This window comes from Cololabis saira, chromosome 9 (genome assembly GCF_033807715.1).
Source record: "Cololabis saira isolate AMF1-May2022 chromosome 9, fColSai1.1, whole genome shotgun sequence".
Lineage (NCBI taxonomy): Eukaryota > Metazoa > Chordata > Actinopteri > Beloniformes > Belonidae > Cololabis > Cololabis saira.
Genome location: NC_084595.1, coordinates 42,879,459 through 42,895,682, shown reverse-complemented (window position 1 = coordinate 42,895,682; position 16,224 = coordinate 42,879,459). Strand labels below are relative to the sequence as shown.

Sequence of the window (16,224 nt, the reverse complement as noted above, 5' to 3'; positions counted from 1 at the left end):
TGTGCTGAGAGACCAGTTAATCAATTCCATGATTGTAAAGTTTCAGAGGAGTGAAAAAGAAGAGACTCTGAAGACGATACAAACAAAAAGCAGTAGCAGGGCAGGCAGATATGGGAAGGAGCAGAAAAGCGTCCGCCTTCGTCGAGAGCCGGAAGAAGAAGCCTGTCTGCAATTTTACTGTACAAAAAGCTAAAGGTATGAAAAGGAGATGTGTCTCCATTATTGGAGTTAAATTCTGGAATGATGCCAACATACATTTAAAAACATGTCATTCTCTTTTGGTTTTTAAGAAAATGGTTTGTAAAGCTATTTTTGAAGCTTATAAGTGCGATTGACTATCTGCTAATGTTTCTGTGCTTTTCTGTTGTTTCTTTGCCTTTTGTTGTTTCTTTGCTTCTCTGTTGTTTCTTTGCTTTTCTATTCTCTTTTTGGTTTTCTGGAGGTCGGTAGCCAAAAAAGAAAGTTGGTAATATAGGATAGGCTTTTATAAGCAGTTTGCTTCAGCCTATGCCTTTTCAGTCATTGTTCAACACATGATTATTGGTTTTGTGTGAAATGTTAATGCTGTGCACAATGTTTTTTGGTGTTGTGTTGTTTTTTTGTGTTGTCATGACTGAATAAACTTCATTCAATTCAAACTTCATTTGAAAGGCCCATTTATGTTCCCTTACTACTACTACTACTACTACTTACTACTACTACCTTAGAAATGCCCTCATACTTCCAAGCATCTTTTACGTTGCCTTGGTTGTTAAGTCAGTTCATCCACTAGTGGGCAGTGCTCAGTTCAGAGTTCACTTCTGTGTTTGGACGTAAGTTTCAGACACCTGTTGGTGGCAGACATGCACCACTACGTAGTTCTTTGCAACTGCCCGAAAACGCCAGAAGAAAAAAGAAAAAGACGAAAAAGAAGCAGTTTCAGCAAACATGGCGACGGTGGAGGAAACCATGATGATGGATGCCCTTAGAAAGCGACACAAGATGAGGCACCACAGTAGACGGCGATGGTCTCTTCAATCATTAAATACATTGCGGCATGTGGACAGCGAATTCCTCTCTTTCTCTGGTTTGTTCCTTTTGCTGGTTGCATGTTAGGTTTACTGCTTTACACGGTCACTGCAGAGTCCAGTAGAACTGATACGTTTGCTGTGTCAAGCAGCGGCCCTGAAAACGGACCAGATTACAAGTGTCTACGAGGCAGGTAACGGATAAAGGATCCATCTGTCTACTGCGCAGAGCATAAATGGGCCTTAAGACTGAAGTCTGGGTTATTTCTGTCCATCATCTGATCAACATCAAAATAAGGCAAGGCAAGGCAAGTTAATTTGTATAGCACAATTCAACACAAAGTAAATCAAAGTGCTTTATGTGACACCTACAAGTGTATGTGCACAATTGTGTATTGGTTTCATTTTAATTTTGAGTTTTAGCCATGTAAAAGGCCTATTTCAGTTGCATTTTGTGTTTCAAATTAAAGTAGGAGCAGTTACTTGGTTACGCCACCAGGGGGCATTAAGAAGCGCTGAGTATGCCTTGGGCGTTGCGCAGTGGTATCACCGGTATATGAACCACGGAGGCTACCGTACTTCAGACAGCTTGCAGCCTGCTTGAAGAACGCAACGTAATTCTTTTGTCTTTATTTTCCCCTGTAAAATACAGGTTAGTAAAATGTGCAAAAGCATCACAACTAATGGCAAAGGACTCATAAGCCTTTATGTTTTTGTTTTATCTAAGCAACATGCAGAAATATCGTGTTTTAGTTTATTTTGAGACTTGAAAGAGTACACGTGTTTTACCATTCACAGTTAGCATACGTTTTGGTGTGTCATTGTACATGTGTTAGAGTATTTCATGGTATTTGAGACCAACTATTTTGATTAATTCATTTATTTATATTATTATTAAAAACGTTCTAGAAATGCAGTAAGACTGTAAAAAGAGTAAACATTACAGGTTTAAAACGGTATAACAGTCTTTACTGAGAAAGCAAACTAAGAGACTGATTAAAAGTAACAGTATAAATGTGAGTTTTGTAACACATACAGTAAAAATGTATTTCATATACAGTAATTTTGGTACAGCAGAAGAAATACCAAACTAGACAAAATTCCCGGGAAATTTTGAAGTGCCACGGACTACTGCCGGATGATCGCGGGGCTTATTTGCACCCATTAAGGTCAAGGACTCGATACAGATTCCAATGACACCACCCATGACTCTCTATGTCAAACCATTCAAAAGTTATTACAGAAAATATGTAATAGGCTAATAGAACCGCTAACAAAACCGCTAACGGGACCGCTAATGGGATAGCTAACAGAACCGCTAACGGAACCTCTAACGGGATCTCTAACTGAACCGCTAACGGGATCGCTAACGGGACCGCTAACGGGACCGCTAACCGAGCCGCTAATGGGATCGCTAACCGAGCCTCTAACAACCGCTAACGGGGTCGCTAACTGGACCGCTAACGGGATCGCTAACGGAATTGCTAACGGGATCGCTAACGGGATCGCTAAGGGGACCGCTAACGGGATCGCTAACCGAGCCGCTAACAACCGCTAACGGAACCGCTAACGGGACCGCTAATGGGATCGCTAACGGAATTGCTAACGGAACCGCTAACGGGACCGCTAACGGGACCGCTAACGGGACCGCTAACGGGACCGCTAACGGGACCACTAACGGGGTCGCTAACTGGACCGCTAACGGGACCGCTAACGGGATCGCTAACTGAACCGCTAACGGGACCGCTAACGGGACCGCTAACCGAGCCGCTAACGGGATCGCTAACCGAGCCGCTAACGGGATCGCTAACGGGATCGCTAACAACCGCTAACGGGACCGCTAACGGGATTGCTAACGGGACCGATAACGGGGTCGCTAACTGGACCGCTAACGGGATCGCTAACTGGAGCGCTAATGGGACCGCTAACGGGATCGCTAACAGGACCGCTAACAGAACCGCTAACGGGACCGCTAACACCGATAACACTACCATCCCATAATAAACACCTACCATCCCATAATAAACACCTACCATCCCATAATAACACTAACATCCCATAATAACACTAACATCCTATAAAAACACCTTCCATCCCATAATAACACTAACATCCTAAAGGTCAGGGTTCAGATTTCTCCATTTTCCAGGTTATACTATGAAGTCTGTACTGAGTGAGTCATGTGACCAGTTCTGGGTCAGCCTAATCAGTCAACAGCTGAGCTCTGGTTGCTAGGGGCAACAAGAACCTGATACAGAGGGAGCGGGAATGACTCAGCTGGATTTTCGGTTGTGACAAACCTGAAATAAATCCACTTTGCGCTCAAACCGTAGCTCTTAGCAGAAAAATGAAAACATCGTGAGAAACTGAGAACCCAGAACATTCTGTCAATCTTATTTTCATTCAGATATTCCTTAAAATGTGTTAGTAACGGCAATTCGAAAACAAAAATGAGATTTTTTTTAAGAAAATGTTTTTTAACATAAGAGTCAATGAAGAGCGAGACAGGAATTGGCGTGTCTGTTGGCTCCCCCGTTAAAATTTTGTGCACACCACGCCTGTCAAAGTCACATTTTATGAATCACAACACCTATGTCTGTATTCTGACCAAAAATTATCTGTCTAGCTTTTACGGTTTGGCCGTGACCTCGAGTTACAAATAAGAAATCATGTTTTTTTTTCACTGTAACTACACTCTAGCAAACTGACTCCCGTGCTCTAGATTTGAAAAAAAGTGATTTCCAGTCCTCGCTTGAGGGCTCATATCTTGAAAAGTGTACATTTTAGGAAAAAACAGTTTCGGGTTTGGAGAGAGAAGAGAAGTTTTCCTCCGTTTTGAAGTTTGAATGACGTTTCTACGTGCAAGTATGAGAAAGATATGTGACTCTGAAAAAAGGTGAATTTGGCTTTTTTTTTACCTCCTCCCATCCACAGTGTGGAATTCTGCCCCATTCACTTACATGGGAAAATCTCCCCATTAGTTTGGAAATTTGGAAATGTTTTTGCACTTCGTGCAAAAACTATTCGTGCCATCGCTCTGAAAATCTACAGGACTGTAGTTAAATTCAGGGCCTACAACTTTCTAAATCGGTTCAGAATTTTTCGAGTAACGGTGTGCGATTGGTGAGGCCCCAAAGTTCTCGCAATGCGTTCCGGATTGGGCAAAAAGCGCACGTTTTTGCACGTTGCGCAAAAACGTGCACGCCAATCGCTAATAAAAGTCATACCACTCGATTCCCGCTTAAGGCGCACATTTCTACGTTTTTACTTTTCGCGTTTTCTCAAAGCTGCGGGACTAGTTACGCGCCAAAGGTTTTACGGAAGAATATGGAATAAGCCTGAGCAATAGTATGAGTGCCTCGTGCTGCGCACGAGGCACTCCTCCTCCATTGAGCTTGCGCAGCTCAATGGAGGAGGAGTGCCACGTGGCGCAGCCGTGGCACTAATAATTAAAGCTATAATCCTATAGTAACAGTTTATTGGGAATTGTGAACATGATTATTGGGAATATGTGATCTGTGATTATTGATTGTATGACATGATGATTGAATGTAAAGAGAGAAAAAAAGAGAAAGTGATTGAAAACTAAGATTCTGTGAATAAGGACAGCTTGCAGCCTGCTTGAAGAACGCAACGTAATTCTTTTGTCTTTATTTTCCCCTGTAAAATACAGGACTGATCTTCTGTTACTTGCCTCTCATCTTGAGGCCTGTAACATGTACATCAACATTAAAATCAGCAAGACACAATTAAACAGTAAATAACAAATCAAATTAAATAGAATAGTAAGAAAAGAGGTAAAATAATAAAAAGTACAAGTTGTTAAAAAGTAAGGGCAGTAGAGTACAGCTGGTAAGTATTTAATTTAAGAGTATGCTTCAGTAAACCTTTTTAGGCTTTTAGGCCTGATTTAAAGGAGCTGACAGTGTGAGCAGACCTCAGGTCTACAGGAAGTTTGTTCCACCGGTGAGGAGCAGAATAACTGAACGCTGCCTCACCTTGCTTGGTTCTGGTTCTGGAACCACAACAAACCAGATCCAGATGAACCTCAGGGGTCTGGGAGCTTCATATGAAGGAACTAACAGATCCAGCATGTATGTTGGTCCAAGACCATTCAGTGCTTTGTAGACCAGCAGTAAGATTTTAAACTCTATCCTTTGATTCACTGGAAGCCAGTGTAGCGATTTCATGACCGGTGTAATGTGGTCCAGTTTCCTGGTGTAATGTGGTCCAGTTTTCTGGTGTTTGTAAGGACTCTGGCGGCAGAGTTCTGGATCAGCTGCAGCTGCCTGATTGATTTCTTGTTAAGGCCTGTAAAGATGCCATTGCAATAATCCAACCTACTGAAAATGAATGCATGAATAAGTTTTTCCATGTCTTGTTTAGACAGAATCCCCTTATTTCTAGCATTGTTTTTCAGGTGGTAATAGGCAGATTTAGTGATAAACTTTAGATGGCTGTTGAAGTTCAGGTCTGAGTCAATAATTACACCCAGATTTCTGGCTTGATTTGTAGCTGTCAATGACATGGAGCCAAGGTGAGCGCTGATCTTTTCCCTTTCATTTTTTAAGGGCCAAAAATGATCACCTCTGTCTTTTCTGCATTTAGCTGGAGAAAATTCTGGCACATCCACTCATTGATTTGGTGAATACAGTTACACAATGAGATCAGGGGACTGTAGTCATGTGGTGACACTGAAATATACAGTTGTTTGTCATCGGCATAAGTATGTTAGGAAATGTGATGTTCCATAATCTGAGCTAGTGGTAGCATATAGATGTTGAATAGAAGCGGCCCGAGAATGGACCCTTGAGGAACCCCACATGTGAGTGGCAAACCCTGCACTGAGTGGCAAAACATCAGCAAAAAATGGCTGCAACTAGTGGAGAAGACGGGATAACAGCCGATTATGGGCTTAAATTAGCGTCAGTTGGACATGACAGGGACCCGTACAGTTACCCCAAGAACCAGTGGTCCTTCGACATTAATATTTAGCCACGAATCCAGTTTCCTGATATTTATATGTACTTCATTTCTACGCCGGGGAAATACACGAAGCAAAGCTTGAAGGCATACAAAAGTCTTCCCGCTCGGTCCTACTTCAAGGCAGGATTTGTTGTAGAAATTAAAGTGATGAGGACACCGAACTTTATGATTTGACCGTTTAACGTTAGCTACCCAAAAATCCAACATTACCTGATACAAAACGAGAACCGCAATTCCACGTTTCGGTGCCTGGAATCCAGTTGTTTCTGTGAATTGCAGCGATCCATTTGTCTCTCTTAAGGTTATTTTTCGGCAGTCTGTAAAGTACTGTAGAGTACAGTTGATCACACAGCTCTTTCCCATTTGAGATGTTTTTGAGTGCTCAAACTGAAAGTTTACGCAGCCACTCAGTCTTTCTGCCACTCAGTCTTTCTGCCACTCAGTGGGCGGAACCCGCTGGGAAGTCGCGTCTGTGACGTCATGTGCATTCCCTCTATACCAGAACAGAGGATTTGCATGCATCATTATTCAGATGAATATCATTTAACATAGACATTGCCTCTACTGTTGCTGCTCTCAATTAAGTTGCAAAAAACATGATTGATGACCAATCATCCTTCTCTGACCCGCCTGCATCTGTCTCCCGGTTCCACTGCTCTGTGCTTTACAACATACAAAAAAATAAGACCATATTGATATCCCACCGTCACTACTGCAATGACCTCCAAGACAGCCCACCGGCTTGCTCAATCAAACTTTTACCAAAGGTCCAGAACGTGGCAGCGCATCTGGTCTTTAATCAGCCCACGAGGTCACAAGATGAGGCACCACAAGTCACAAGTCAAATTTCCTACAAAGTGAACCTAGGGTCTCCAGCTGCTGATCTAAACTCAGTTGTAAAGGCGTGTGGTCCTTCCACCGCATCACAAGAACATCCTTTCTCTTCACACAAGACGAACTCAGTCGAGACCATTCTCCTTCATGGTTCCTCAATGGTGTAACTAACTACTGGTTGCAGAGCAATCTTTCTCTACAATCAAGAAGCTTTTGAAAATGCTCCCCTTCCAAGAGCGCTTCCTACCCTAACAACCTACCCTAACACCTTCATGCTTTCTAAGCCGAACTTGCTCTACAACTTACTGTGACTTGGTTGTTGTTCGCTGTTATAAGTCGCTCTGGATAAAAGCGTCTGCTAAATGTTGCACATTTGTGGATTAAGTGGGGTTGGGCAGAGCCAGCTCCTTCATGACGGAGTCCCCCAAAGCTCCAAATATTACGCTTAAATACCTTGTCTCCAGAAACCCTTTGGTGATAAAGGTTTGTAGAATTATTTTATACAGTCTATGAATAAAACATCAAACCTGATATATAACAAAACTGAAAATGTGTTCATAATAAAGGAGTGATGCAGACGAGTGGGGGAAATATCTGTCCTTTGTTATTAAGCAGTGTGACCAGCTGCTGTGGTTACCATGGAAACCTCTTGGATCTGTTCATATGTTCAGCCTGTGACCTCACCTGGTTGGAGATGAGGTCCTCGCAGACGGACAGCGCCATCTGGATGGCGTTGGGCTTGTGCGTGACAGAAATGGCATTCATCTTGAACTTGTCCCGGCCGTACAGCGCATTGGCCTGACTCACTGCCTCCTTGAACACCTGCTCGTAGCGCTTCTGACTCAGCACGGCACCCACGTTGACCAGGCGGGGCTCGCAGCCGCACAGCGCCACCGAGCAGCACTGCAGGACGGCCAGCAGGAGACCGCCACGGAGTTCCACTATGAAGGAGGAGGAGAAAGAATCATCAGAAGAGAAAGTTTATTTAATTGAAGGATCAGACTCCAACAGCGCCTGCACTTCTTGCGGCGATTGAGAGTTCATGGTGTAGAACAAAAATGTATGTTGATTTTTGACCATGCTGTTTGTGAGAGTCTTATCAGATATTGCATCGCCGCTTGGTACGGTAATTTGTCTGTACAATTAAGGTCCAAGTTGGTTCGTCTCATGCAAACAGGTGTACAGGAATCAAATCAAATCAAATCAAACTTTATTTGTATAGCACTTCTCATACACATAATGCAACACAAAGTGCTTAACATAAAACAAATAAACATAAAACTTATTAATGTCCCCCCCCCCCCCCCCCCCTCCCCCATCCCCGCAGACACAAGCACACTACAATTCACCTATACACACAGACACACACACAGACACATGGTGTAGACATGGCTAGGCACAGAGGATCCAGGTGAGGAAACGGTAACAGGGAGCCGTCCACGCCAGGAGGTCTCATAGCCCGCAGCTACAAGGGGGGGGGGGGCCCACAGAGACCATCCCGGCCCGGACGGATAGAGGAGTCCACACCACAGCGGTGAAGCCGTGGTGCAGAGCTCCACAACCATCCAGGCCAGAACCACCCCCAGGACGACCCCCTGCAGGCCAGAGTCACTCCCAGCATGGAGGCTCCCCATGAGGAAACACTGGAGCTAAAAGCTGCAAGAAAGCAGGATAACATACACTAATAGAGTTTAAAAAAGTGTAACATAACGTAAAATCCTAAAAGTATGTCTAAAAAGCAAGACATTAAAAACTAAAAGAATAAGACAGTAGAATGTATAAAATAGACCATAAATAACGACTAAAATATTTAGATAAAACATGAAATTAAACAGAAATAAAATATGATAAAAAAGGATAAACTAAATATAAAACAGAGCAGTAAGATTCAATAAAAATAAGGGTGAGCATAAGAAATGTAAAAGAGTTAAATGAGTCAGTTAAAAGCCTGATTAAAGAGATGGGTCTTGAGCCTCTTTTTAAAAACATCAACAGTCTCTGCGGCCCTGAGGAATACCCACACCTGCAGTCCACCTATGAGCAGGCTGCTCTAAGGCTGGCCAACAAGATCATATGCGATCCTTCCCACGTGTTACACAGGGTGTTACAGTTACTGCCATCAGGGATGAGGTTTAGGGCCCCACGCTGTAGGCTAAATAGATTTAAAAACTCTTTTATCCCGTCCTCAATAAGGCCACTTAATAGCAGCAAATGAAATATAGAGGATGGTTATCTTTGAACTGTGTTATTGAAACGGTATCATCTAGTACACACACACTCTGTGGTCTATGTCTATGTAAATATGGTGTATGTTCTTGTCCTTGAGAAGTCCCTGTCCTTTGTTATTGAATACCTACCAGAACACAATCGGTGCGTCCGAAATGCCATACTAAAAAGTATATACTAAAAAGTATACTTAAATTCGGCACACTTTTGAGTAAATATCAATAGTGTGCATTAATTCGGATGTACTATTAAGAGCACACACGGCACCTCCTGCCGTAGGGAGGGGGGGGGGGGTTGTTACCATGGTAACCTGTCACAGCAGCAGTAGCAGCGATCCGCTCTTTCCCGTTTATCCTGGCCCAAACAAGATTACATTATATAATATTGTTAAATACGAATATTATAATATTAATATTATATAATAATATTATTATACTTAATATTATACTTATGACATATGCGTATCACTTAGCAACCAAACGCCACTGCATTGCATTGTGGGAAGTTTCTGCTCGGCTAGTGTCCATCAATCCATACTAATACATTTCTCTGGAATGAGTATGGATAGAACATACTATTGAGTACGTACTAATGTTTCGGACGCACTAAAAGATTTCGCACACTCATTTTGCATACTCATTAGGGTGGAAGTATGGAATTTCGGACACAGCATTTCACTCATATTTTAAAAAGAATATGTTGTGTTGTTAATTAAAGATGGCAACATTCAGTGTTTGAAAAGATTAAGTTTGTTTGTTGCGTTAATTAGTCATTCAAATAGAATTTCTCCACAAGTACAGACGATCTCCACCTACTACTGCTATTGCTGCTACTGCTACTGGTGCTACAACTGCTACTGCTACTACTGCTGCTACTACAACTGCTACTGCTGCTACTGCTACTGGTGCTACAACTGCTACAACTGCTACTGGTGCTACTGGTGCTACTGTTGCTACAACTGCTACTGCTACTACTGCTGCTACTACAACTGCTACTGCTGCTAATGGTGCTACTGTTGCTACAACTGTTACTGGTGCTACTGTTGCTACAACTGCTACTGCTGCTACTGCTGCTACTGGTGCTACAACTGATACTACTACAACTGCTACTGCTACTGCTGCTACTACCACCATCACTACTACATAGGAGGTCCAGCATGGATCAGTGCTGATCCGACTGCTGAGAGTACAGTTGGACACAGGTGCTGCCATGCTAATGCTAGGGGGGTTTTTTGGAGTCAAATGGGTTGAGAAGGTCAAAGGCAGGCATTCGCACCACTATGCTGCTTATTTCCAACAGATATCAGCACATATGCACTACTTCAAACTAAAAAATATTCGGTTGCCTGGATGAGTTGGTTCATGAGTGACACATGACCACTGTTAACTGCACTGACTTCATCCAGACTACCAGACTGAGCTGTGTCAAATCCAGGGGGACTGCAAGCACCGTCACTTCTGATGTTGTCACTGATGCGTCATTTGGGGGTCCCACTGCAGAGGAACTCCTCTGCTGCTCAGAGCCAGCTGTGACGAAGCCCTGAGGTACTGCAAGGCGGCTCTAATTTACGTCATTCACATGAGGCAGATTATGAACGACTCCAGGCATCCTCTTCACAAGACAGTGATTCAGCAACAGTGTGCTCGGTTTTTTCAGGTCCGCTGCAAAACAGACCGATACAGGAGATCCCGTAGAGGTCTGTAGAGGTCTGAAGTCAACTCCTCTCAGCATTCTCTTCAAAGACTGATTCCTCTACAGTGTCTTGCTACTTTTCAATATTGTGTAATGATCCTAATGAATAAACATCAGTAAAAATCACTGAAATGTACTTTCAGGTGCGGATACTGTTTTATTCCAAAATTGAGGCCAGTAGGGGCAGTTGCTGACTTTGCTAAATATTCATTGAAAGATTTTTTCTGCAAATGTGTTAATCTGTTGTCTGCTTCCATGGTCTTAATCCCTGTGGATTACAATCTAATCACGTAAAAAAGTTCTTACATCTAGTGTTACAAGTGTATTTGTAATGACAGGGAAGAACATGAAATAAGTTTATAGTGGGTGTGTGAATGATCAATAATCAGTATTATTGGTAGTAATAGAGGGCCCCAAAATCAAATTTTGCTTAGGGCCCCATGGAGGCTTGGGCCGGCCCTGGATGTAAAGTAGCAACTAGTGGGAATCAAATATAAAAATGACAATCCAAAATAGAGTGTCTTTGTTTTTGCATATTTTTGACCTGGTTTGATTTTCTATCAGATATCAGGTCGGCCATGTTCAAAAAAACCAGGTGGAGGTGGTCCAGAACCCCCCCCTTCACTGCTCAGCATCAGCATCTACAGATGGGGGACCACCGTGTTTGTTGTTTTATTTTGTCCAAAGCAAAATATAACAACAGGACAGCCCCATTGGTCGGTCAAGACCCCGCCCCTGGTGATGCTTATATTAGTGGCTTTGTGTCATTTTAAGCGATGTGGTACGTAAACGCTCCTCTGAACGGTCGTGCGGCCGCTGTTCACAGCGCTTCTACTGCGGTACCAAGTGGATCTGAACTGGGTCCCACCTGGGGGCCAACACAGAACCAGCACACACGGGGCCCCGCTGTTAGATCATTCTGGGCCCACATACAGATGCTGGCTGGGTCATTCCTGAAGATGTACGTAAAAAAACACTCTGCAACCTTCAAGTCCTCCTGATTCAGGTTCGCCTCCAAAACTGTTTTATAGGGGGGGCCAGATTGGACCCCTTCAATTGTTTGGGGTGGACACCAAAACTAAAAGCCATCGTTACAGGATTGTATTATACTGTTGTAGTATACAGGCTCAAAAATACTTTTTTTTTTTTAAATTTCTAACTTGTCTGCATATATATTAATGGTTAATACCATGTTGGTAAAAACCTAATGTATATATATTATATATATGCATTTTTAACATATAATGTATATCATATATATTGTAATATATCATATATTTATTTTATTAATATATATATATATATATATATATATATATATATATATATATATATATATATATATATATATGTGTGCATTTTTAATATATTGTATATATTTTAATATATCATATATTTAGTTTATTAATACATGTTTGACATTTCCCCCAGTTTGAGTTTCAGTTCTGTCCCTCCTGTTTCCCATCTGCCCTGATTGTCTGCACCTGTGTCTCGTTATCCCCTGTGTATATCTGGTCTTTCCCCTGCTCCCTGCTGGTCCGTACCTACTGTTTGCTCCCTCCATGTTCTCCTCGTCTAGTTTTTGGATTCCTGTTTTTGTTCTGCCTTTTTGATCCTGCTCAGCAGTGCTTTTGGTTTGTCTTTACAAATAAACCTGAGTTTTCTGGAACTCCTGCTCTCCTGCGTTTGGGTCCTCAACAAACCTATCGTGACAAATACATTTTTATATATATATATATATATATATATTTTTTTTTTATTAGGCTCAGAAATACTTTTTTTTTTTAACTTTCTAACTTGTCTGCATATATATTAATGGTTACCACCATGTTGGTAAAAACCTAAGGCATTTTTAATATATATCATATATATTTTAATATATCATATTTATTTTATTAATATCCATTATCTATACCGGCTTTATCCTTTGCAGGGTCACGGGGGTCTACTGGAGCCTGTCCCAGCTCATTTTCACCGGACCGGGCCTTCTGCTCCGTTGCCGCTAAACTGTGGAACGCCCTCCCCGCCCCCCTGAGAGAACCACAGTCAATTGACTCTATTAAGAGTAGACTCAAGACCCACCTTCTCAGTAAATCATACGCTAGCTATGATCTATGATTTGCCATTGATTTTTTTTTAATGACTTTTTTACGTTTTAGTGACGATACTGCTGCTTTAAGTTGATTTCTTGCCTTGAATGCTGTAGCACTTTGAGATTTACTGAATGGAAAGTGCATTATAAATTAAATTTATTATTATTATTATTATTAATTTTCAGGCGAGAGGCAGGGGTCATCCTGGACAGGTCGCCAGTCCATCGCTTTTATTAATATATATACACAGGACTGTCTCAGAACATTTTAATATTGTGATAAAGTTCTTTATTTTCTGTAATGCAATTAAAAAAACAAAAATGCCATACATTCTGGATTCATTACAAATCCACTGAAATATTGCAAGCCTTTTATTATTTTAATATTGCTGAGTATGGCTTACAGTTTAAGATTAAGATTCCCAGAATTTTTTGAGATAGGATATTTGAGTTTTCCCTAAACTGTAAGCCATGATCAGCAATATTAAAATAATAAAAGACTTGCAATATTTCAGTTGATTTGTAATGAATCCAGAATGTATGACATTTTTGCATTTTTGCATTACAGAAAATAAAGGACTATCACAATATTCGGTATAGGTTTTTTTTTTTTTTTTTTATTGAGCCCAGTGGGGTGGCCAGCAAATTTGTAGGGGGGGCCATGGCCCCCTGGGCCCCCCTGGACCCCTGCCCCCCCCTGGTGGCGCCACTGTAAACCTGATTAGATGTAAAGTAAATATTTAAGTTTTGACAATCGAGCCTCCAGCAGGAGAGATGAACCACCTGAAATGACTCTGCAGCTGAGGAAGAATCTGATTCCTCTGGACCTGATGGACTAAACTTACTGGTCCCGGTTGTGGCCACGGGTCCTCAGATCCTGGTCCTGGTTCTGGTCCTGGTTCTGGTCCTGGTTCTGTCCTCTGTGGCTCCTCCGGTCCGGCAGGGCTGATGTTGCGTCTGCTGCCTCCGGTTGTGCGTGTGGGATTCTGCGCCACCTGTCTCGGTCGGGGTGGATGAGACGGACCGGGTCTGGACCGGGTCTGGACGGTCCTGTTGATTCAGCTGCGCGCGTCCCCCCCCGGCTCCGGCTCCGGCTCCGGCTCCGGGTCGGCTCCGGTCCTCCTCTCTGGAACCGACCTGGGTCTGGTTTATTGGGTCCGTCCTGGTCCGGGTTGTGATGATGCTGATGCGCGAGGACGTCCAGGTGACCTGATGCTCGCGAGCGCGCGGGTCTGTCCTTGGATCCGCGGCGCGCGCTCCCGGAGTCTGCGCGCTCCCGGCCGCGAGAGCAGGCGCGCGGCCGCGGGAGCAGAGCGCCGCTGTTCTGACCATTTCTGTTTTTAACTTGTTTTAATCTTGTAAGCACTCTGAGATTCTTTGAATGAAGAGTGCTCTTTAAATAAAATCTATTATTATTAAAAAATGCTACCTAGTTAGTTAGTTCATCTTTATTTCGGTCAATTATAAGCATGAAAATCCATAAGCAAGATAATAAACATTTACAGGTTTTTCTTTGGTCAACATGGTGATTATTTTGACCGAAAAGGTCTGGGCTTGTAGCATAAAGCTTATCTTGCCCACCTTTTAACATAATAGAATATGCAAAAAGAACAAATGAAGTATCATGAGGCTACACAAAATAATAATAATAATAATAATAATAATAATAATAATAATAATAATAATAATAATAATAATAATAATAATAATAATAACTAACAACTGTAATAATAATAATAATAATATTAATTATTATAATAATAATAATAATGATAGCTCTGAAAACAGAAAGTGAAAAGATGCTAAAGAAACCGACAAAACTAATTTAGGTTGTCATTTCAGCGCATGTGTATTGTGTCTATACATCAAATCCTACATACTATACATTATGTTCATACCGAATACATACCCACACACAGGCGCACACACACCTACACACATACATGTGTACATTCTTCTTTGTTTGCTTATTCTGCTTCTATATATGTGTCCATTACCTTTTTTTCTAATTTAAGGTCGTTGTCTAATGAGTTCCACAGTTTTACTCCTAAAACGGATATACATCTTCCCTTTGTATTTGTTCTTACTGTTGTCTTATTCATATAATTTCGAGAAAAAAAGTGGAAATGTTGAGGAAAAAAGTCAAAATGTCCACTTCTATGTAAACAGGTGAACCAGGTCACATGACAGCACCATATCTGAATGTGTATGTTGGCAACACTCCCTCCAGATCACTTTAAACTTAGTTCAAACTTAACACTGTCTGATCCCAGAGTCTGCTGGGACGTCCACTCCTGGGAGGACAACTGTCCTGAAGGTTTTCCACTTGTGAATAATCATTCTCACCATAGAACATTGACCTCCGGATCGTTTAGAAATGGTTTTAAGATTCTGTCCAGATTGACATGCAGCAACCGTTGGCCTATCAGTGAGACCCGCCCCTCAAACAAAGACGAGCCAGTGATGGTTCAGTATCAGTTCCACACGACCCAGAACTCAAGCATCTTACTGATATTTAGATTATTGCAGATGTCTTTCCCTCTTGATATGATGTTAACATACAGCCGCAGACCAGCCGGCTACTAAAACATCTGCTTTTCCAGAGGTCTGTACACCTGCCCATGATCACGTCATCAATAGTATGACCTTCATGTTTTTTTTCTTTATGTCTTGATATATGTTAAATTAATAATAACACAGTGAAGGAAGATACATGTTGATAATCTGAGGTTTATGTGTTTGATACAGAGGCATGTTGGCTGAATTTCATACATACAACATGTGAGCAGCACCGTTTCTCCTGCACTCCCAGGCCTGTGTTTGTGGAAGTCAGTGCTGAGGTGTGTGCGTGCGTCCGTGCGTCCGTGCGTCCGTGCGTCCGTGCGTCTGTGCCCGTGCTGTCAGATGAGCAGCAGCAGCAGAAGAAGAAATCAACCTGTCACTCTTTGCTCTTCTTCTCTGCTCAGTTCTTGTTTTCTTAAATCACATCACCTCGTCTGCTGCTAGTGCACGCCACCGGTTGCTGCAGCAACTGTGGATGCAGCTCCTTGAATGCAGTTGCCACGGAAACTGGCATCTCCAGCCCTCATTACCAGCCCTGACCTTCCCGTCCTACACGAGATGTAACTGATAATTACCACCACACACACGCACGCACGCACGCACGCACGCACGCACGCACGCACGCATGCGCACACGCGCGCACGCACACACACCAGGCCAGGATCGGGTCTTCAGGTGAGCTTGGTTCGCCTCTTTCATCCAGTCACAGAGCTTCTCATTGGATGTAAGGTTTCTCTTCTTCTTCTTCCTCTATATATCCAGGACAAACAGGTGACTTGTCAAGGTTAATATCCGCTACTTGTGGAGCCCGGCAGGGTCTTTCTG

At 42.4% G+C, this 16,224-nt stretch overlaps 1 protein-coding gene across 2 annotated transcripts in view; it reads right to left on the bottom strand.

Annotated features, from left to right (window-relative positions):
* LOC133451190 (glutamate receptor ionotropic, NMDA 1-like) overlaps nt 1–13,907 on the bottom strand; it is an 86,658-nt gene extending 72,751 nt beyond the window's left edge. For both annotated transcript variants that reach the window (XM_061730156.1, XM_061730157.1), the window contains exons 1-2: nt 13,683–13,907; nt 7,512–7,768 (exon numbers count right to left, since the gene is read on the bottom strand). In XM_061730156.1, coding sequence (XP_061586140.1) covers nt 7,512–7,768; nt 13,683 — 258 coding nt within the window. In that variant the 5' untranslated portion in view covers nt 13,684–13,907. The remainder of the gene's footprint in view (nt 1–7,511; nt 7,769–13,682) is intronic.
* Nucleotides 13,908–16,224: the final 2,317 nt, after the last annotated feature.